The sequence below is a fragment of the Dipodomys ordii genome, unplaced genomic scaffold (genome assembly GCF_000151885.1).
Source record: "Dipodomys ordii isolate 6190 unplaced genomic scaffold, Dord_2.0 Scaffold64, whole genome shotgun sequence".
Taxonomy (NCBI): domain Eukaryota; kingdom Metazoa; phylum Chordata; class Mammalia; order Rodentia; family Heteromyidae; genus Dipodomys; species Dipodomys ordii.
The window spans coordinates 4,290,158-4,310,923 of NW_012267280.1; the positions used below are offsets into that span (position 1 = coordinate 4,290,158).

Consider the following 20,766-nt stretch of genomic DNA (forward strand, 5'->3'; position numbering starts at 1 on the left):
AAAAAAAAAAAAAAAAAAGAATAGATGTTTTGTTGGGTTTCTTGGGCAAGTACTTGGGAGTAGAATTTCTTTTTTAAATTTTTATTGTGAAAATACCGTACAGAGGGGTTGCATGAGCAAGGTAATGAGTACATTTCTTATCAAGCATTGTTGCCTCCTCCTTTGTTTCCCCTTCCCATCCCTTCCCATCTCATACCTGCCCCCCCACCGGGAGTAGAATTTCTGGGTCACAGATACTGTATTCTAATGTGTGGGTATGAGGACTCCTTGCTGTTCAGACTTTGAAATGAAGCCTCCCTGACTAGACTGCCGGCGTCCATCTGGCCTACAGTGAGTGACCTTTGTGGGTGGTCAGTGCCTATCATGGTATCTATATCTCATGTGGCTCCTTTTCCCCAACACTGTGTCTTTGGACACAGCCCCAGTAGGGTTCACCTGGGATGTCCAGGTTTTACAGAATACTGGGAAAAATAGTGAGGTAGGAGGCAAGTCTTTAGGGGAGACATCGGAGAGCCTGGCCTTGCATAGAATGTAGCCACAGCTCTGTGCACTGTAGTGTGCTTAGTCTACGTGAAAGAACATGGTTCATTATTCGTTTAAAATGACTTGATGGTCTTGTCACAGTCTGAGCTCCTCCTGGCCATGGAACGGATTTACCATGGCCCTTAGTGGAGCTGCTCACTGGGAGGGGCACCCCATAAACCTGCACAGGCGGTGCTGTGATCCTCCTTAATCTGTCTGCACTGCTGGCTGCCTCAGGGCCACTGTTGTGGTGTGTGGTCCCCAGTGGTGACACCCAGCCCCACTGCCTAGGCCCCTAGGCTGCTGCTGGCACCTCAGCTGGCCAGGACCACCAGGATACGACTTGAAACCATCTTTCCTTTGGAAAGGAGCAGGGCATTTAGCCTCCTTCCCATTCATGCCATCTGCAGCCCCTCCTGTGCCTATGGTGTAGGGCTCTCTCATTCATTTGCAGAGTGGGTTCCCCTGGTGCTACTTGGTGCACCTGCACTGGGGTCTACTGATACCTTGTCTTCTCTGTTCTAGGGAGATCCAACTCTTGAGGCGGCTGAGACACAGGAATGTCATCCAGCTGGTGGATGTGCTGTACAATGAGGAGAAGCAAAAGATATATCCTTTCCCAGGGTGGGTGGCGGCAGGTGGGCTCCAGGGAGTAGAGAGCAGATGAAGGCCTCGCCTTCCCGGTCAGTCACCATACAGCCCTGCAGGCATCTTGAGTGCATCCCTTGTCAGATCCCTCAGCTGTCTTGGGCCAGTGAGCTATAGGGGCCTCCTCTGTGGGCCATCTTCTCATCCACGCAGGGCCAGGACACTGAGTGGCAACCTTAGCCTGGGTGTCCACTCTTTTGGGTTGTAGTCAAAGCCTGGCACATTGTATACATTTGTTTCTAGCTATCCCTATATATGTAATTTGGTTAGCACCTCAATGTAGGGATTCCTAGTGGAATCTCACAGCTCAGGGAGGGGCCACCACATGTTACCAGAGCCTGGCCTGCAAAGGAGAATCCCACCTCATGGTCTTCACATCTGGCCCTGGTTGTGGAAGGGGCGCTCTGGTACTCTAGGCTCATGGGACCTGTCCTGGTTGCAATTGTGGAACCCTGAACCCATTTGTTGGGTATATCCTGGGCCGTGAAGTTGAGATTATTTGTGGGGTATCAAGCAAAGTGTGTCATAGTCTGACCTTGAGTCCCAGGGAATGGAGACTTTCTCCTTTGTAGGAGTTGCTGAAGCCTCCCTGCAGGACTGGGTTGTTTTTTTTTTTTTGCCAAAGCAAGCCTGAACTAGCAAGTCCAGTTGTGGTCCATGTGTAGGCCCAGCGCTGCCCAGAGATGGCCCTTCTGAGTAGGTAGGGTGTGGTCATGAGGGGCCTTGGTCTCTCAGAACTTTATACTCTGCCCCAGGCATGCTGGCTTGCTCCAGGGCCTCTCTAGGACACAGGTGGCAGGCTATCTCTCCTATGTGGCACTGCCAAAGCTCCCAGGATTTGGTCTGTGGAGCAGGGTGGCATTGCCCGTGGAGCCATATTTCCTTAGCACCCCACGTATATGGTGATGGAGTACTGTGTGTGTGGTATGCAGGAGATGCTGGACAGCGTGCCTGAGAAGCGGTTCCCCGTGTGCCAGGCCCACGGGTGAGTGGGGCTGGACCCGAGGGCCAAGCTACCCACAAGGGCCACCAGGCCTTGGGTAAGCCAGCCCACGTTCACACTGGTTTTTGATGGTCATCTATGTAAAGCCCAGGTGTTTTTAAAATTGTTGTGTGTGTGCTGGTTCTTGGACTTGAACTCAGGGCCTTGCACTCCCACTCAGCTTTCTTATTCATGGCTGGCATTCTTTACCACTTGAGCCTTATCTCCAGCTTGATATTTTGCTGGTTATTTGGAAATGGAGTCCTGGAGATTTTTCAGCTTGGGCTGATTTGAACCTTGATCCTCCAGATCTCAGACTCCTGAGTAATTGGATTATATGTGTGAGCCACTGGCACCTGGTTTTAAAGCAAATTGAAAGTAGTACCCTGTGTCCAGTACCCATAGTTCAACCATGCAGAGCCCTTCCCACCTGTCAGGCCCTGTGTACGTACTGCCTTGAGGGAAGCTGCTGTGGTTTGGTATGACCTGCTGGTTGTTGGGAATTCCTTGGCAGTGCCCTGAGCAGCCCTCTTAAGTGCAGCAGTTGGGACCTGGGGTTGACTGTCTGGGAGATGGGAATGGGCTCACTGTTCTAGGGGAGACTATAAGGTTCATGTGGTCCATTTAAGGGAGAAGTGAGGTTATAGGGGCTCCTGTTTGGCAACAGTGATCTCAGTCTTGGCCATAAGTAGGGGCTCCACCTTGGCCAGTGACCCTTTGTGGTTCCCAAGTGGGGCCCAGCCTTGACCTGTTTGTCTGGACCTCAAATGACTGCCCCCCATGGCTGCTTGTGAGGCTCATTTAGAAGAACTTGTCTTGAGCAGCTTTTGCACAGAGGGGCCCTGGGAGGCTGGGAAGTCAGAGCAGGGCCCGGACACAGGTGTGCCTCACTTGTAGGTACTTCTGTCAGCTCATTGATGGCCTGGAATACCTGCATAGCCAAGGTATAGTGCACAAGGACATCAAGCCTGGTAACCTGCTGCTCACCACCAGCGGCACGCTCAAGATCTCCGACCTGGGCGTTGCCGAGGTAGGCGCCTGTCCCTCGGGGGTCTCAGGGTGTGGGCCCTCCTGGGCGCTCCCTGAGGGCCGCATGGCACTGCCGCAGGCCCTGCACCCATTTGCCGCTGATGACACCTGCCGGACAAGCCAAGGCTCCCCGGCGTTCCAGCCTCCTGAGATCGCCAATGGCCTGGACACCTTCTCTGGGTTCAAGGTGGACATCTGGTCAGCCGGGGTCACGCTGTAAGTGCCCTGGACCCCGGTCCCAACATGCAGTGAATGTGGCCCAAGGGAGTACCATGTTTCTCTGGTGCCTATAGGCCCCACTGATGTGGCCAGCAGTTCAGAGCCTAAAGCCACAGGGTGGGTGTCCAGTCATTTTGCTGAGCCATGCCACTTGTGGGTGTGTGGCCCCACGTGATTTGCTATATTCAAGGACATGTAACACCACAACCTACCAATTCCTACTATTCCCCCCCCCCAAAAAAAAAGAGTCATCCAGGGAGGGTGGCTTTAGTAAAGGGTATTGTTCCAGTGGATCTAAGGGACACTTTCCTCCTGAGCGATTTCCTGCTTCTGGGAAACTGGCCTGTCTCAGAGTCTACAAGGACCCGGCTGACAGCTACACTAGGGAACTCAAGCGTGCTGCTAACTTCTGACCCCCTCCTCTTTCCCCTTGGGCATGAAGTTACAACATCACAACGGGCCTGTACCCCTTCGAGGGAGATAACATCTACAAGCTATTTGAAAACATCGGGAAAGGGGACTTCACAATCCCGGGCGACTGTGGCCCCCCACTCTCCGACCTACTCAAAGGTGAGATTCTTGCTGGCCTATGGCCCAGCATGGGTCTCAGTTGTATGCATCAGGAGTATGGTGTGCTGCTGGTGATAGCAGTTAGAAGCAAAGGCCTCACGATAATCCCAGCAAGTGGCTAGGATCCTGATGTTTCCCACCATTGCCCTTTTTGCCGTTCTGCTGTCATACAGCATCCCCTGTGGCCTTGCTGCAGAGTGACTTGGCTCCCAGTTGGGCATGGACAGTAGCAGGGGTGGGTTGGTAAGCCCACCTGCAAGCCTGGCACCCCTGTGTGTGCAGAGCTGGTTGTTCCAGCTCTGCTGCCTACTCTGGGGCCTCAATCTCAGGGCAGAGCCTCTGGAGGCATTGGCTGCTCTGCCTGCTACATTAGGTCTTTTTTTTGCCAGTCGTGGGGCCTGAACTCTGGGCCTGGGTGCTGTCCCTCAGCTCTTCAGCTCAAGGCTAGCGCTCTACCACTTGAGCCACAGCGCCACTTCTGGCTTTTTCTGTTTATGTGGTGCTGAGGAATCGAACCCAGGACCTCATGCATGAGAGGCAAGCACTCTACCACTGAGCCACCTTCCCAGCCCCTACATTAGGTCTTTCACACTCAGTTTCCTTGGTGTTCCTGCAGGGTCTGAAGGGCTTCTCAGTGCTGCATTCCTTGGCCTCTTTTGCACCAGCCACCCTGCTCCAGTAGAGGCCAGGCTGGAAGTGTACTGGTGCTTTAGGAATATGGGATATGGACAGATGGTTAGCTGTCCCTAGCTGTCCAGTCCCGTGGGCAGGGTTGTCCTTTTGAAGGGTGGCATGTTGAAAGCAGAGGTGGGATAACCACTAAAGGGATGGGAGCTGGGGGCCTGAATGTGGTGCTAACCCAGTCCTGCTGCTCTCCACAGGGATGCTGGAGTATGAGCCGGCCAAGAGGTTCTCCATACAGCAGATCAGGCAGCACAGGTGTGTGTCCTCGCCCTCCGCTCTCAGTTTGCAGGAACAATGGTCCAACTGGGTAGCATTGACTAAGGGGGACTAATGGAAGGTGGGTCTCTGGCCACATCTTGTTCAGATCCATAGTGCCTGTATGGGGGATATAGGCAGTGTCCATTGCTTGCCTGTGTAAGCCCCAAATATCTTAGGATTTTGGTGGGTGCATGCAGAGTGTGCCTTCCTTTCTTCCCCCCTATGTCTTCTAACAGTGCCAGCCATATGTCTGGACATCCAAGCCCAAAGTGGGAAGAGTAGAGGGCAGGCAGGGATGAAAGGACCCTGCTGGTGCTGCCTCCCCAATCCTGGGCTCATGTACCCCAAATCCAGAGGCAAGAATGGCACCAGCATGCCAGGTGCGGGGACTCATATTTGTAATCCTAGCTATTCAGGAGGTTGAGCTCTGAGGATTGTGGGTCAAAGCCAGCCTGGGCAGGAAAGTCCATGAGACTCATCTCCAATTAACCACCAGAAAACCGAAATGGCACTGTGGCTCAAGTGGTAGAGCACTTGCCTTGAACTGAAGAGCTCAGGGAAAGCACCCAGGCCCAGAGTTCAAGCCCCACAACCACCACCATCACCACCACCAACAAAAGAATGGCACCAGTGTGCATCTTGGGGTCTGGAAAGCTGGGCAGGGCTGTGTTTGGGAATTTGGGATGACTGTGTACAGGTCAAGGGCCTTGCTGTAGCTCCGAGGGCTATGAGTGAACATTAGGGCACAGCTGAATGGCTCCCAATGGAAATTCCAAGTAAGTGGACAGTCATTCATTGAGGGTTAGGTGTGTGGGACTCCCCAAGCTTCCTCAGATAATGCTGGGGTAAGCACTGTTGTACCCATCCTTCATTGACACTCCCAACCTCAGCTGGCAGGAGCCCTGTGTCCTCAGAGGTCAGGGCTTTGAACTGATGGAATCGGTGTGTTGGAGGGAGTGCTGGAGCTGCTTGCAGGTTTTCAGTGCCTGTAGACAGCCCTTGGGCACTTTGGGGGCCAGGCTCAAGATGTACATACTCAGGCCCAGGGCTTGCCCTTTTCCTGGGTGGAGTCTGCCCCCCGCCCTCCTGAGGGAAGGGCTTCCAGCAGATCATTCACACCCTGCCACCTGCCAGCAAGAGTTGAGCCCTGGGTATCCACAGACAGCCCACAGAGCCCATGGGCTTATATCAGTAGTTACAATTAAGGTTTCTAGCATTTATATAGATGTGAGGAGTTAGAACAGGTCCTCCTGAGGCCACATGCTCACAGCCTAGGTGTCCAGCTCCTGAAGATGGCCCTCACCCTGCCCAGCCTTGGGTTTTCCAGGCCAGAGACAATCTTGTCTGTCCAGACGCCCTATTGCAGTAGAGATAGAACTTGAGTATGGCTGAAGGATATCAGCAGCCAAACGGGGTCCAGTATTCTAGTCATAGCCACCCTGGTGTGTAGCATGGTTCCTGGCTCCTACATGAGCAGTGGGCCCCAACGGTCACCCAGGAGCCTTTCTGATATGCATCACTACATCTGGGCTTTTGTAGTTGGTTCCGGAAGAAACACCCTCTGGCAGAGGCACTTGTGCCCATCCCACCGAGCCCAGACACCAAGGACCGGTGGCGCAGCATGACAGTGGTACCTTACCTAGAGGACCTGCATGGCCGTGCCGAGGATGAGGACGACGACCTCTTTGACATCGAGGATGGCATCATATATACCCAGGACTTCACTGTGCCTGGTGAGCCGGCAGAAGCTGCAGTCATGGGCCCCGATATCCTTGGAGCAGGCCCCAACCTCGTAGTAGATTGTCCTTGCAGGCTCCAGCCCATTAGGGGCTGGTCTGGCTGGGAGGGCTTCCTAGGCATCCAACTCCAGGTGCTGCCCAGAATCCAGCTTCTTTCTCACTCCTGCTGGATAGTGAACAGGTGCAGGGCCCTCAGCCAGACCTGTGAGAGGGTCCAGAGGCCCTCCCTCCCGCCCCTTTGCCCTGACCATGTGTTGCCCTTACTTCCCCAGGTGGCGAGGAGACATCTGAGGCAGGGCTTAGCGAGGAGAGATTCGCGCAGAAGAGCCAGGGTGCAGACCTTTCTGGAGAGGAAGCTGAGGCGGCAGGCACTGCAGTGGTGCCTGAGGAGGAGCTCGAGGCCTTAGTATAGAGCAATCGGGCCACCACCCATTGGCACACACACACTCTCCCCCTCCCCGCAGTGGTCCTGCTGTCCTTCTGCTATAAAGCTTTGCCCCGCTGTGTGTCTCCAGGTGGATGTTTGCTACAGCCTGGGACCTTCCCCAAAGTCCTACATGGGGCTGTTACCCAGAGCAGGACTGAAAGAGCCTGCGAAGGCGAGCTGAACAGGAAGGGTGGGAGCTGTGAGCCAAGGTGTGGGAGGTGGTCATTGGCTAGGGAAGGGTGCCAGAATGTCCTAGGCCCTGGGGATCCCAGTGTTCTGTGTCCTTCAAGCCAGCTTGGCAGCCCAGCAGCGTCTGGGCCCCTCAGTCTCCTTGAGTGGTGGAGCTCTTGATAGCTACCATCTCTTTTTTTTTTTTTTTTTTTTTTTTTTGGTCAGTCGTGGGGCCTGAACTCTGGGCGCTGTCCCTCAGCTTTTCAGCTCAAGGCTAGCGCTCTAACCACTTGAGCCACAGCACCACTTCCGGCTTTTTTCTTTTTGCTTATGTGGTGCTGAGGAATCGAACCCAGGGCCTCATGCATGCAAGGCAAGCGCTCTACCACTGAGCCACCTTCCCAGCCCAATAGCTACCATTTCTTAGGAGGGCAAGTTGGGTAGGCGCCCCAGTGTAGGGCAGAACTGAGCCCTAAAGCAGGCAGAGGCAGGCCCCTGAGACTATGAGGACATTCCAGGCCCTTCCTGGGCTCCTATCAGATGGTTGCCAGCCATTTCCTTGGGGTCATGGGGGCAGGCATGCATGATAGGGCTGTGCTAGAACATGTCTGCTCTGGCATGTAGCACAGGCCCTGGTTACAGGCAGGCCTTAGGTCTGAGATCCACACCTGTCTTTTCATAAAGTGGGGGGGAAGGGCTGCCTCTCAGATCATGAGGATACCTGTCAGGGGCCCGGGTATTCTGTGCTAGGTTAGACACATGATACCTCTGAGGTATCTCCCACTTCCCCTTCGTTTCCTATAAGCTAGGCCCCTTGAGATGGGAGCTGGTACAGGGTACCTAGCAACAAGCCTCTGGCTTGATATACGTTTGTTTGCAAGGACACTGTTTCTGCCTAGGACCCTTCAGTCCCCAGGTTCCTCCAGCCTGCTTTAACTTGAAGAAGGTGAGCCATGCAGGGATGGTCAGGTCTGGTCCCTTAATTCAAATGGAAATCTTCCTCCCCACTTGGTTGCAGGGGTGCCAGATTGGCTCTAGAGACATTGAAGCTATCAGGTGCCTTATTGACTGGGTCAGCTGGTCCTCTTAGGTGCTCCTCATAGCTATGGTGGTGCTCATATGGGGTAGCTCAACTGCCCCACTGGGGATGGGTTCATTTTGGCTTCTTATGTCCTCAAGGACAAGCCATAAGGTAGGGTCAAGGTTTTCAGGCAGGACAAGGGACTCCACCCCTGGGTGGAGCTCAGGCCTGAAGAGACCAGCTGTGGGGTTTATCCTATCCTGGTGTTTGACTTTCATGCACACTAGCTCAGCCCAAATCGAAGATGAGGTGATGCCTCATTACCAAAGCTGTCTTTCTACACAGACATGGTCTGTGCACAAGGTGGGTGCATGGCAAGTTCTGGAAGCTGCTGAGTTAGGAGGCATTGATCCCTCCCAGGCATGGCTGTGTATTGGGCCCAAGAGCTGGAGGTGGAGTGGCTTATGGGATGTCACAACTGTGTCTCCTGCCTGATAGACTTACTTTCTTTTCTTTTCCTTCCCTCCCTTCCTCCCCCCTCTCTCTTTCTTTCTTTTTTCTTTCTCTTTCTTTCTCTTTTTGTCAGTTGTGGGTCTTGAACTCTGGGCCTGGGTGCTGTCCCTGAGCTCTTCAGCTCAAGGCTAGTGCTATACAACTTGAGCCACACCACCACTTCCAGCTTTTTCTGTTTATGTGGTACGGAGGAATTGAACCAGGGCCTCATGCATTTGAGGCAAACATTTTACCACTGAGCCACATTCCCAGCCACCCCTCACCCCCTGCCTGATAGACTTTCTAGAGAATATCCTGCCATTTCCTTACAACCAATGTGAAGACAGGGTCCAGCCAGGCAGGGTGAGCCAGGGACCCAGGATATTAGGCAGGGTTGGTGGCTGTGGAGGCTGGGTAGAAGGCCCTGTTGATACACAGGTCAAGCAAGTACTTCATCCCCAGGGGACCTGTGCTGGGCATGTGGAGCCCAGCTTCTCCTGTACCCTATCTAAGGTGAGATTCCGTGTCCTGTGTACCAGGTTGGAGGGCATGCAGGTGGCCCAGGCCCACCACAGGCATAGATACCCATGGCACACACCAGAACAGGCCAATGGTGCCTGCAGCTTTCCCTCTACTGCATTGCAGTACCTGAAGACAAGACCCATACAGTACCACCTGGGGGCCCAGGCGGGTGCTGCACATGGTCTGCAGAGGGGGTTTCCTCAGGCTGTTGTGGGAAGAACCTGGCCTGGCTGGATAGAGGGTCATCCTGGAGCTGCTAAGAGACAGCACCTGAGGATGGAGAGGATCTGGGATATTTGGGCTTGGCGGGAGTGGGGTCCGGAGGGGGGCAAAACCAGGCCAGGGGCTCTGAGTGGCACTGTTCCTTGGGCTCAGGTTGTCCTTGCCCTCTTCCTCCTAGGACAGGTCCTGGAGGAGGAGGCCAGTCAGAATGGACAGAGCCACAGTCTGCCCAAGGCTGTGTGCATGAATGGCACAGAGTCTGCACAACTGAGCAGCAAGTCGAAGGCCGAGTGCCGGACTGGTGCCACCTACTCTGCCCGTAAGGCCTGTGCCAGCAGCAAGATCCGACGGCTATCAGCCTGCAAGCAACAGTGAGGGTGCCGCCTGCAGGTGGGCATGGGCCTAGTGGGGGGAAAACAACACTGGGCCCTAGTGCCTCCTGGGGTACACACGCAGATTCCAGGCCTGTGTTGTTGGTGAGCATCCCTTTTGCAGAGGTAGTGTCTACCCTGACCTAGACTCACCAGCTCACAGCCCTGAGGCCAGGCCTGAGAGGGAGTGACCATAGTCATTTAAATCTACAAAACCCATAGCAGGGCTCTACTGTGGCTTGCCCTTCATTAACAGCCCAATCGTGGCTAATGGGATCTACCTCATCCAGCCACACCAGTGCCTCATATGCCCCAGGAGAGAGTTGTGTGGGTGGCAGGTGGCAGCAGCTCTTCCTGGCTATTCTTGGAGAGCTGCCTGTCCACTGGGGTCTGGTGGGACTGAGTCATGCTGGATCCCTGTCCTGTTAGCCCTTCCTATGTGCCTGTCCCTCCAGAGAGCAGGAAGTAGTTTGAAACCATGCCCAACCAAATCCTTTTTCCTGGTTGTGGGGCCCACATCCTTGTAGTACACACAGGCCTATGGTGGTCACCTGTATCAAGAGCCAGGCTGGCAGGCAGCGGCTGCCAGTCACTTGACTCTGGCCTCCCTGATGTCCTACCCAATGGGGTCCAGGAGCTTGACAGCTCCTATTACCCAGGTCTTAGCTCCTCCAGGACAGAGGTTGAGAGTCCCAGAGTGACCTGTCTCTGTCCTCATACCTGCAGCCTATCGCCAGGACTCCCCACCAGGTGCCACCACCCAGGCCCTCCTCAGTCTTCCTGCAGGCTCTTGGCCCACCGCCCACCTTCGAAGGTGGCCACCATGCCTCTGTGCTGACTGCTCAGGACTTCAGGAGCACAAGGGTCAGGCAGGGGCGCAACAGAGACCCAGGCCCAGCCCAACCCTCAGCTGCCGGCGCACAGCACCCCCCCACAGTGGACAGGACTTGACCCTGCAGTCCTGTGAGGAGCCTTTCCTACGCAGGGGAGGGGGAAGCCTGGCCTCCGAGATGCACTTTATGTTTAGACTACTGGCTCTCCACCACCTCCATGGTGGTCTTCATTGCTGTTAGGGCCTTCACACCTGCTGACAAGTGGGGAATGCTCAGCCAGACAGCTGGAGGAGACCAGACCTCCTGTCAACCGCCTTGCATGCAGAACTGCTCGAGGGAGCCTTGGCTGCCTTGTTTTTGTTTGGTTGGTTCCTTTTTTTTTTTTTTCCTTTTTTTTTTTAATAAAACAGGTGGATTTGAGCTATGGCTGTGAGGGTGTTTGGAAACTGTTTGGGAGTCGGGTGGGTGGGTGAATGAATCAGCGATCCCCAAATGCAGTGCCTCTATAGGTGGATATTCTTCCTTGCTCTGCTCAGCTGGGCCTCTAGCTCCTTGGTGAACCCCCACCTTTATCTGGCCTCCTAGAGGTCCAGTGGCCCACCCTGACCCTTTCTCCCTCCAAGGCCACTTGTGGTCTTTGATCACAAGAAAAACCAGACCAGCAAATGTGCAGTAAATACTTATAATCAACAAGAAAACAAATACACAACAAACTTCCATCACTGGATGGTTACATATTAGGCAGAAAGCTTCAAGGGGCAGGATGGGCACTTGGCTATGGGCAAGGGCTGCCCCATCTTTTGGCAATAAATAAAGTTTGGGAAACTTGAAGCCTTGCCGCCTGGGCTGTGTTTTATCCACTTTGAAACACTTAGCCCCAGCGGCTTCACAGAAGGGATGGGATGAGTCAAGGACAGGGCACTGTCCACATGCATTGGGTGGGCACAAGATACACACAGGGAGGAGCCGTGTCCAGGGCCCAGAGGTTCCTTGTAGGGCCAGATAGGGGCCATAGTGGCAGCAGCAGCAGCAGCAGCATTGGCGGTGGCAGACACGGTTATTGCTCGGAGTGGGAGGGGGCTCAGGCTGCCATGAACACACACCGTGGATTAGTGAGGTAAACAGCTTTCAGTGGTTGGCATCAATCTCCCTCTTGGGTTCCCTGCCTTGGCAAGCCCATGCATGCACCTAGCAGGCAGCTGGTGCCCCTCTTTGAGGCTCAGTAGCCCCCCCAAAGGGATATGTGTGTATGCCTCAAGACTCCTGGTCCTCAACAGCCTGAGATTTTGTGCTGTGTGTGTGTGTGGCAGCCATTTGCTGCCTAGAACCAAGGGCAATCAAATGCTGTCCTTGGAAGCCTGATAAGAACTTAGCAATCCCCCTCCAGCAAAGCCAGAGTCTTGAGCTTCGCACCTCAGGATGCCACTGAGACCCACTAAGCACCCAGAGGACCTGGTGGTATTTGTGCTCACCAGGAGGGTGCAAGGTCAGCAGGAAGGCTGTATGCGGACTCACTTGGGCCGCAGAGGCTGGCACAGGACTGTGCCCTTGCACCCGAGGCCGCTCAAGCGCCTGGGCTGTGTGCATGCGCCTGGTGAAGGGTCCTTGCAGTTCTCCTGTGTGCACCGGCTCGCCCCGAGGTCCAGTCCGTCCCGCCCTGCCACTGCCACGGCTCCACTGGGGCCGAAGAAGCTGCTGAGAGGTGGGTTGGGGGCACAGGGCTTAGGCTGGACTGTGGTCAGGGGAGGTGGGGGCTGCAGCCACAACCAGTGCCTGGGCTGCCGCCACAGACTCTGCTGCCAGGTGTGTGGGAAAGAGTCTTTCCTCGAGACCAGCTGCTAGCTTGTCCAGCAGTGCCCCTGAGGGCTCCATGCACAGGCCTGCTCCAGGGCAGCCCCCACCCGGCTCCTCCTCGATGACCGGGATGGCAGGGTCGTCCCCTGTGCTGGTCAGCGCTCGGCCATCTGGTGGGCAGTCGACACTGTCACCACGGCGCAGGGGTGCACGTGCTGGCCGAGGCACACCAGAAGGCGGAACTGGGGCTCCAGTGGGCGGAGCTGCACGTGCACCCCCAGGGTCACTGTGCTGCCGACCACGTTGCCACTGCTTGCGCGCATGCGGGTGTGCGCGTGCGCGGTGTCGCATAGCGGCTGGGGTGTCATCAAAGTGCGGGTCATGGCGCAGAAACTCATGGAAAAGCGCATCTGTCTTCTCGTCAATGCTGTAGTCGCGGCGGGGCCGACGTGGCCAAGCTCGTGGGCTGCGGGGTGGACTGCGTGGTGGGACAGGGAAAGTGGGCGGCTCAACCACATCATCTCCCACGCCTCGGCCCTCGATGCTGGCGTAGCCACTGTCCATCTGCAATAGGCGACGCCCTTCACCCTCTTTGGGCCGTGACGTGGGTGGTGAGGGCGGTGGGAAGGTGGGCGCCGCACCTCCAGAGCCTGAGCTATCCCCGCTGCGCACAGAGTCACGGTCGTTGCCACTGCTGCTATGGTCCGAGGCGGTGGCTGCATGCAATTCAAGAGAGGCACGCAGGCTCCATAGGTCGCGATAGCTAGCCTGGGTCTGCTCGGCGTCCGACTCTTGCTGTTGCTGCTGCTGCTCAGGCCCCGAACCGATGCTGCGCTCTGGGGGGGACTCGGGGCTCAATCCTCCCGCCGCCTGGGCCGCCTCTAGCCTGTAAGCCACCCCGTGGCTGTCAGAGCTTGCCGGCCTCGTCCCCTCCCCACTGGCCACCCACCTTTGGATCACCGACCCTCAGGATTGTACTGGTCTGCCAAGCTGGTGCAAGTCCCCAGTAGGTGCTGGGGCTGTAATGGCTGGCTGTACCCACAGCATCCCCTCTTTCTAGCTTCCTGGACATGGATGCCACAGGGGATGGATGGACTGGGATACTATGACTCTAGTCAGGCTGCCCCCTACCCATCTGTTATGGGCTGACAAGACTGAAAGATGTATAAGGCTGGAGCTGCCCAAGCTTGAATGGCACCTTGCTATTCTCCCCCTCCCAGGCCTTCATCCCACTGGCTTGGGCTTGGGACTTTAGGATAGTGCCTTTGGGTCATAGCAGTTTCTGAGAAGGGACTGCCCATCTTTCAGGAGTGTGGGCAGGTGAGAGGGGGCCTGGGGCCACCAAAGAGCCCTTAAGGCTGTGGAATCTATGCTGAAGTGGCAGCACTAGGGTGGGCACTAGCCCATGGTGGCCTGGCCTGGGCAGGTGTCTCATTCTAGGGGCCCTAGGGCCTTTGTCTGGGACCACACCTGCCCATCTACCCTTACCCAGTGTCTCCCTGCTTCCCTCCTCCGGTCCTTGCTGGAGAGGTGGCCCCCAGGCCGCCAGGGGGAGGCGTGTCCACAGGGCCTGGAGGGTGCTCCCTGGGCCACCTAGGGGGAATGGAGTAGGGAAGGGGCCCACAGGCCCACCCCTAGCACCTCTATCTACTGAAAAATACCTGCCGAGAGCGGGGGGCGGGCTGGTGGGGCTGGCCAGAAAGGGGCGGGGGTGTGGGAAGGCCATGGCATCTCCGGCTCCAGCAATGTACTGGATGAAGTCGGCATGGGGGGCATCCCCCTCTTGCTCCATGCTTTCACTGGCTGCCCGCTGCCGCTGGAAGTGGTGGCGCTTGGGGGAACCTGTGCAGGGGAAGGTCATTAGCCTGCTGTGCTTCTCTAACACATCCAAGTCCAAGCCTTGGACTTGCTACTTGAACTGGGGGAGCGTGGAAGCTGAAGTGCAGGTGAGCACAGTAAGGCAGAGGGACCCCAGGTGAAGTAGTGCCCAGAGTAGTTCTGGCCAGACAGACACCTGATAGCAGGCTTAGCCCATCTCCAAGTGTGGAAGAGTAGAGCTAGGGCTGGTGGGCACTAGGAGGAAAAGAAGATACCTAGTTCAGGCTGCACCCTGGAGGGGGGGAGGAGCATGCGCAGAGGGAGGGACTGCCCCACCCTTGCCCATGGCCCCAGGCCATCAGTGTAGGCAGGCTTCAGAGCAAACAGGTTCTGGACCTGTGTAGCTGCTGTGACTATTATTACAGCCAGGATCAAGGCTGTCTCAGAACCTGTCTCCCAGATTGAACAGGGCAGCAGAGTGGGCTTCCTTTCAAAACCCAGCTAGGAGCCACTAGTGACTAGAGCAAGTGTTTTCCTGCCTTCTTCTCAGTGGGCACTTAAAACTGTCACCAGCTAGTCATTCTCTGACACCTATTACCCATTCCCTAGGTCAAGTCTGGAGGCCTTTGCTAATGTGACCTGCCACCACAACCACCTTTCATAGGGCAGTAGACACCCAGGCCGGCCAGGTGAGTGAGGTTCCCTAAGCAGGAATGATGATTGCTGCCTGTGTATAGATGGGGTCCTTTTCTTCTCCCTCACCCCCACAGGGCCCTGCTTCGGGCTGGAGATAAGGAAGCCCTGTCCTGAAGGATCAGGAGGGTGCTACTCACAAGCCAAGTAGATCCTGTCTTTGTAAATAAAGCTATACATTATTTACCTATATGAACAGGTGTTTCCTACTTAAAATAGCAGTTTGAGTTAATGACTGATTACAAAAACCAAAAATACTACTACCTAGAAACTTACTTAAAAAAAAAAAGTTCAGGGCTGGGAATGTGGTAAGAGTGTTTGCCTAGCATGCATGAAGCCCTGAGTTCAATTCTTCAGTACCACATAAACTCAAAAAGCCAAAAGTGACATTGTGGCTCAAGTGGTAGAGCTCTAGCCTTGAGCAAGAGTATCCCAAGGGCAGTGCCCAGGCCCTGAGTTCAAGCCCCAGTTCACCTGTACCAATGGCTCATGCCTGTAATCCTAACTACTCAGGAAACTGAGATTGGGAGATCACAATTCAAAGGCAGCCTGGGCAGGAAAAAAGCTGGATGTGGAGCTGTGGCTCAAGTGCTAGAGTTCTAGCCTTGAGCAAAAGAAGGTCAGGGAGAGTGCCCAGGCCCTGAGTTCAAGCCCCAGGACCAGCACACACAAAAACAACAGGAGTGGAGCTGTGGCTCAAATAGTAGAATGCCACCCTTCAATGAAAAGGCTACGGGAAAAAGCTGGGCACAGGTGGCTCACGCCTGTAATCCTAGCTACTCAGGAGGCTGAGATCTGAGTATCATGGTTCAAAGCCAGCCCAGACAGGAAAGTCTGTGAGACTTATCTCCAGGTAACCACCAGAAAACCAAAAGTGGCACTATGGTTCTAATTGGTAGAGTGCTAGAAAAGCTCAGGGATGGTGCCCAGGCCCTGAGTTCAAGCTCCAATGCCAAAATAAGAACAAAAAAATGTTCTAAGCAAGGTGCCAATGGCTCATGCTTTTAATATTAGCTACTAGGGAGACTGAGATCTGATTATCCCAGTTTGAAGTCAGCCAAGGCAGACAAATCTCATTTCTTATCTCCAGCTAACTAGCAAAAAGCTGGAAGTAGAGGTGGACCAAGTGAGAGAGTAGCAGCCTTGAATGAAAAAGCTAAGGGAGAGAGTAAAGCCCTAAGTTCAAGACACCTCCTTCCCCCTGCCCCCAGCCCCAAGAAGTTACCCTGGCCTAGTCCAGAGTAATCAGTAATCCCACCAGAGAAATCAAAGCTTACACAGACTAAAGGTTTTAGCCAAGGTCATCCAGGGAGAAGGGGAAGGCCCCTGCTGTGGCTGAATGAGAACCAGTGCCTGTGCACACAGCCCTTGGGGGTAACAGGTGGAGTCCTAGCCAGGAAGTCCAGTGACCAGGTAGCTTAAATGCAACCAGAATGCACGGGATAGGGGTCCTAGACAGCTCATCTAGAGAAAGGCTCTGGGTTTTCCTGACCAGCTGCAAGGCCTCTGGCCAACACTGCTGCTGCTTCGAGCAGGCTGTGGTCCAGGGAACACAGACCCTGTCTGGTTCACAGCCTCCCACCTGTGACTGCCCAGGGCAGCATCTGGTGGCTCACCCCACACCTCCTTGGGCCTCACTCTCCCCTCCCCCCCCCCCAATCAGGAGCTGTGGACTTACCTCTTGTGTCCAGACTGGATGCCCGCTGGCTGGGCTCCAGCTTCCATTTCTTGACCTTGAAGTAGGGGCTGGCCCCATCCAGGCTGGCATGGCGGCGCAGTCGAGTGAGGAACTGCAGTACGGTGCCAGCCCCGGAACCTGCGCCCGCCTCCCCAGATGCCACTGCAGCCCCAGGCCCGCCAGCCTTGGTGCCCCTGGCAACCACATCCAACTGGGAGGAAACAGGGATGGCTCTCAGGCAGAGTCTCCTCCCTTGGCCCTGTGAGCCAGCCCCAACCAGGGTGTCACAGTCACAACAACACCTTGACCCACCACTGGGGCAAAGAGGAAGGAGCTGCTCTGAGAGAACAGGGGGAGCAGGGGCTCTTGGTGGGCCATGGGCTATGCTAATCTCTAGGGCTGGTGTCTTTTCACTGATAGCTCACTCTGCCCCCCTCAAGCTAACTCTGGTCTCCCTAGCCCTGTCTCTGCCTTGGGAAGGACCCTAGATAAAAGGGTCTAAGAACTAGTGCTAAGGGAGCTGTCTTCCCTGGGCTGGGAGTGGTGGGCAGGAGCCTGAATACCCACTGAAGCCCAGGGTGCCCTTCGACGATTCAAGCCCATCCTACATCCCATATTCAAGGACCCAAAGGTCAAAGGAGGGCCAGGGTAAGCAGAAGCCAAAAGCTGACCTCCCTCTTGGATCACGGGGAAGGAAAGGAAGGAGCCCCCCACATTCTCTGTACACCCTGGGAAACTCAGGGGAGGCCTCACCGAGGTGCCTTCCCCAGAGTCGCTGGATGCCGAGGGGCTGATCTCTGAGAAGTCAGCAGAGCCTGCGGCCGAGTTGTAGGGGTCACCTGGCAGGGCGGAGCTAGGGCCCACGGAGCGGCCGGTGAGGGCCTTCCCCGGGGGCTGTGGGACAGAGCCGATGGGGGAGGAAGCAGTGACAGGTCAAAGAGCATGGGTGGGTGATGGGGGAAGGGGGCATGCTGGGCTTGGCCCCCCCAGCCACCCCCAGCCAGGACTCTCACCTGTCCTCAAGATGGGTCCAGCCCAACCAATCCCAAGCCACCAAATACCAGGGCTGGCTGGTAGCCCCTGGATCTTACCTGGAAAATGGCCAAGCTGTCCTTAGGGGTAATGGCCGGGTGGGCCGTAGCAGCTGAGCTGGCCTCACCAGAATCACACTCATGGATGGTGACAATCTTCAAGGGTGGCAGATGGAGGTGGGTGAGGCGGGCGTTCTTGAGATGGTGGAAGTCCCCCTCTGTCAGCGTATACCTACAAGGGAATACCCACTCATCAGCCCACTGGTGTAACTTCCTGCTCTGACCCTGCTCTCTGCTGTCCACCTCGTTGGATGCAGGAGCCAAGGTCCTTGTTTGGGACATTGCTGTCACCCCAGCCTCCGCCACTGAGTAGCCATAACTTCTGCTGGACTGTAGCCCAATGCCCCACCCCCTCACCGGCGGCCCTTGTCCTGCGCCTTCCGGCTCTGTTCAAAGAGGGCGGCCTCGTTGAAGGAGACCCGACGGCCGGTGGAACTGGTGGACAGGAAGCGCTCGGTCTCTGCGTCCTGGCCCTCGGGGTCCTCCCCCCTGAAGTCGGGGTCTGCGAGGAGAGCCAAGAGAGGGTGGGCCCCGGGTGGGCCGCGCTTCATCCAGGGAAGGCCGCTGGGCAGGGAGGGATAGGGGAGGGGCGAGGGGCCGAGTGACCGCAGGACTGGGCGGGGCGGGGGGGGGAGGGGCGGTGGGCACTCGCTCATCTGCTCACACACTCACTCGCTCAGCACGCGCCTGTGCGCACCTACGCCTGGGCGTTAAGGAAACAGAGATGAGTCGGAATCGAGCAGCGCCCAGTCTGGTGGGGGAGACAGACAGACACAGACGGTCAGGCGGCCCCAGGGGGCGGGCAGGTGGCCAAGGGGTGGGCGGGCGGTCGGACAAATGGACGTATGGGGTGGTGGGGCTTGGGTGGGCTCCTCACCTTGGGTAGTGTGGGTACCATTGTCCAGGTAGGTGGTAGTGGTCTTCTCTGCTTCATCCATGGCCCTGAGCAAGGACAGCAGTTGAGAGAGACATCTGGAGCCTAAGAATGTCTCTGACCCCATGCTCAAGAAGCCCTGTCCCTGGTACCTGTTGAAGCGCTGGTGGACCTCCCAACAGCGTTTACACAGCAGCAGGACACCAGACAGAACGACCAGAGTGCCCCCAATGAACAGTGACATCACCACCACCAGGAGTACATAGTTATCCAGGATGGGGTCTGGTTCAGCCTGTGGGGAGACATAGGGGGCCATCAGGAAATCCTTAATCTTGCTAACTTTTCCACCCCACCCTCTGGCACATCATATCCTAGAGGCCACCCACCGTAGGGCGAATGGTTACGTTGTCCCACGTCGTCAGGGCAAGGGTGGCAGTGGTAGTGGAGGCTGTGGCCATGGTGGCGGTGGGCTGCATTTTGACACTGAAGAGGACAGGGCCTGCTCTGCTCTGCCACCGGCTGTCCTCTCCCTCACAGGAGCCTCTGAAAAATGAGCCCCCCAGCTTCCCTGTCAGGAACTGCAGCCCACACCAGCGGTGACTCACGGACAGGTGGGACCCTGCTCTCTAGCATGAGCACCTAGTATGGGGGGGGGGGGTTGAAGAGCTTCTCTCCTGGGATTTCCATTTTGCCATCTTTACCACTAGGGAGGTGCCTGTGTGTGTATGTGTGTGTGTGCATGAGTGTTCTAACCACCACCACCTCCCCGGCCGGTGTGGCCGGCCTAGCAAGGTAACATGGGCCAGGAGCCCTGCCCAAGAAAGGGAAAGCACCCCTTGGAGAAACAGAGAGGCCACTTGTAGCCAATCAAGAGATAGCCAGGTACCCCAAATGCCTCTTTTTCACCCATTAGGAAGAGAAAAGGATTGTCCTATTAAGACAGAGGAAGTGCATAGCCAAACGAGTGGGAGGGGCTGTGCCAGTAGGCCCCAAGTCACGACTCAGGAGGTAAAGGTCTCCCTCTGCCCACGCTGGTGGGAGTGGAAAGGACAAAAGAGGCGCATCTGTTCCTGCCCTGAAGAATCTGGTTCCCATGGCAACAGTGCGCAGGCCGCGTTGGGGGGCGGGTTGCCAGGCAGAGCAAGGTGGGGGAGGAGAGGGCGCGGGGGAGGCTGCCTGCAGGGGCGCCCCAAGACGACAGCAAGATGGCTGCTGCGCTGCGCCTGTCCGCTAGTGCTCAGCCAGACCTAGACAGCCTCCAAGTATGGGGGAAACTGAGGCAGGGACTGAGGGAAGGTGAGGGAAGAAGCACTCAGGGAAGGGAGCTGCTCAAAGCTGTACCTGATCTATCCTGCGGCTATTTTGAACCCTGGAGTCTCAGAGGGGCTGAGGCTAGGGCGCTATAGCCTACATCCTCGAATTGGCAATGCGTGTGCGCGCTCCCGAGAACCCCTTCCTGAACGCCGAGGAGCGCGCAGGCTTCAGCATCATCAGCCCCAAAGGTTTGGGGCTGGACAGCAAGGGGGTGGGGTGGGGACTGAGGCCCACGGAAAGGGAAGGAGTGTCTCGAGAGACGATAACCTCAGCATTGCGGGTGAGAGGCTGGGAGGGGGGCGCCTATGTAGGTCGGGAAATGAGTTCAGGAGGAAGGGAGTGGGGCAGAGGCGTAGGGATGGAGACGGGAGGAGACTGCAAAGAAGGATGGAAATGCAGGACGCGGCAGGTGGGCTGCTGGGGGTGGGGCAGACACCTGCTCCCAGCATCGGTGCCCACCACGACCCCCTAGTTGGCCCGGAGATGGGGAGAAAAGCCAGAGCCCAATACCAGGCTCATCCAAACCCTAAGAAGATGGACGCGCCATCGCCCTTGCCCCTTCTCACCGGGGTAAACTGAGGCTAGGGAACGACGTGGGGGGGCAGGAGGGGGGGATCCGGAGGTTGCCACAGCGTGAACAAGATGCAAAGCTGCGCAGGCCTTCCCTCCCCCCCCCCCAGGCCCGCCTGGTTCCTCCGCGCCCTCCCCAGCGGGCACGCGCAACCGCGCGCAAAGCAGCAGGACCGCTGGTCCAGCGGGGCCAGGGCGGGCCCCGGAACCCGCCGCCATCCCCG

The 20,766-nt window shown here is 56.4% G+C and overlaps 2 protein-coding genes across 6 annotated transcripts in view; one reads left to right on the forward strand and one right to left on the reverse strand.

Annotated features, from left to right (window-relative positions):
* The window catches only part of Stk11 (serine/threonine kinase 11), a 28,043-nt gene extending 16,913 nt beyond the window's left edge, over positions 1 to 11,130 (forward strand). The window contains exons 2-10 of one of the 5 annotated variants that reach the window (XR_001175308.1): positions 1,048 to 1,131; positions 2,066 to 2,155; positions 3,050 to 3,182; positions 3,261 to 3,397; positions 3,843 to 3,970; positions 4,852 to 4,909; positions 6,452 to 6,645; positions 9,690 to 9,896; positions 10,604 to 11,130. Coding sequence is in view for 3 of the 5 variants with exons in the window: in XM_013022825.1 (XP_012878279.1) it covers positions 1,048 to 1,131; positions 2,066 to 2,155; positions 3,050 to 3,182; positions 3,261 to 3,397; positions 3,843 to 3,970; positions 4,852 to 4,909; positions 6,452 to 6,645; positions 9,685 to 9,881 (1,021 nt within the window). In the remaining 2 variants the exon portion in view is untranslated. Of the gene's footprint in view, positions 1 to 1,047; positions 1,132 to 2,065; positions 2,156 to 3,049; positions 3,183 to 3,260; positions 3,398 to 3,842; positions 3,971 to 4,851; positions 4,910 to 6,451; positions 6,646 to 6,923; positions 7,384 to 9,684; positions 9,897 to 10,597 lie in introns of those variants that run through there. The other 4 variants (XR_001175307.1, XM_013022825.1, XM_013022824.1 and 1 more) reach the window with 4 other exon arrangements.
* Positions 11,131 to 11,232: 102 nt separating this feature from the next.
* On the reverse strand, positions 11,233 to 19,197 carry LOC105990431 (chromosome unknown open reading frame, human C19orf26). Its single transcript, XM_013022827.1, has 9 exons — positions 19,045 to 19,197; positions 18,811 to 18,950; positions 18,662 to 18,726; positions 18,142 to 18,286; positions 17,785 to 17,956; positions 17,447 to 17,587; positions 16,694 to 16,904; positions 14,166 to 14,346; positions 11,233 to 13,390 (listed from the first exon to the last, which is right to left on the reverse strand). The coding sequence occupies exons 1-9, from the start codon at positions 19,132 to 19,134 to the stop codon at positions 12,433 to 12,435; spliced, it is 2,103 nt and encodes a 700-aa protein (XP_012878281.1). The 5' UTR covers positions 19,135 to 19,197; the 3' UTR covers positions 11,233 to 12,432.
* Between the last annotated feature and the right edge of the window lie 1,569 nt (positions 19,198 to 20,766).